Source organism: Bison bison, unplaced genomic scaffold (genome assembly GCF_000754665.1).
Source record: "Bison bison bison isolate TAMUID 2011002044 unplaced genomic scaffold, Bison_UMD1.0 scf7180017863996, whole genome shotgun sequence".
In the NCBI taxonomy this organism is placed as follows: Eukaryota; Metazoa; Chordata; class Mammalia; order Artiodactyla; family Bovidae; genus Bison; species Bison bison.
In genome coordinates, this window is record NW_011494568.1 from 11543 (window position 1) to 12257 (window position 715).

General features: G+C 59.0%; 1 protein-coding gene across 1 annotated transcript in view; it reads left to right on the forward strand.

The window, feature by feature from the left end:
- The first annotated feature begins 445 nt into the window (after window positions 1–445).
- The window catches only part of LOC104984379 (killer cell immunoglobulin-like receptor 2DS2), a 12470-nt gene continuing 12200 nt past the window's right edge, over window positions 446–715 (forward strand). The window contains exon 1 of the mRNA XM_010834067.1: window positions 446–562. Within this exon, the coding sequence (XP_010832369.1) occupies window positions 446–562 (117 nt within the window). The remainder of the gene's footprint in view (window positions 563–715) is intronic.

The following is a 715-nucleotide window of genomic DNA, read 5'->3' on the forward strand; positions in this document are numbered from 1 at the left end:
GAGTTTATACTGGTTGGTTCGACTGTGACCCAGTACCTTGCAGGGTCATGTTTGACAGGGGGCCGGAGCTGTGGGCACAGCCTGCCTTCTCCTGCACTCCACACTCAATTGTTGTCTTTTTGGCAGCCCCTCCCCCCTCTCTGCACCCTTGAGAGTGGGCTTGAGCCCAGCCCCCCTGTTGCCATGGAGCCCCTTGTGACCGAGTGGGTTCCAGTTCTGGGCTCCTGGGAGATGTGCTGGAGGCAGAGCCTTCATGCCATTTGGTGGTCATAGTGTGAGGGCAGTGGTCATAGTGTGAGAACGGTGTGTGTGAGTGGTGTGTGAGAGCAGTGTGTGTGAGAGTGGTGGTCATAGTGTGAGATTGGTGGTGATAGCTCGGTAGCCGAGGTATCCTACTGTGAAACAGCGGTTGCCCCTGAGTGGGGGGCTGCCCCCATCCGTGAGGATGGGTCACAGAAGGGCCTGCCTTTGGGCGTTATTCCAGCGCTGCAACCCCAAGGCAAAGGCGAAGACTAGGAAGGACTTGGCCTCAGCCCACGTCCTGGAAGCAGAGCGGCCTGAGGTGAGAGCAGCTGGGGGCTGGGCCCGTCAGATTGGCCCTCACCCGGCGAAGCATTGGGGTTGTGTTTCATTTTGTTAGCATGGTTGTGGGCCCTGCCGGCCAGGGCGTTCTGGCCTTAGTGGGCAGGATCGACCCCAGCAGGTTTACCTTGTA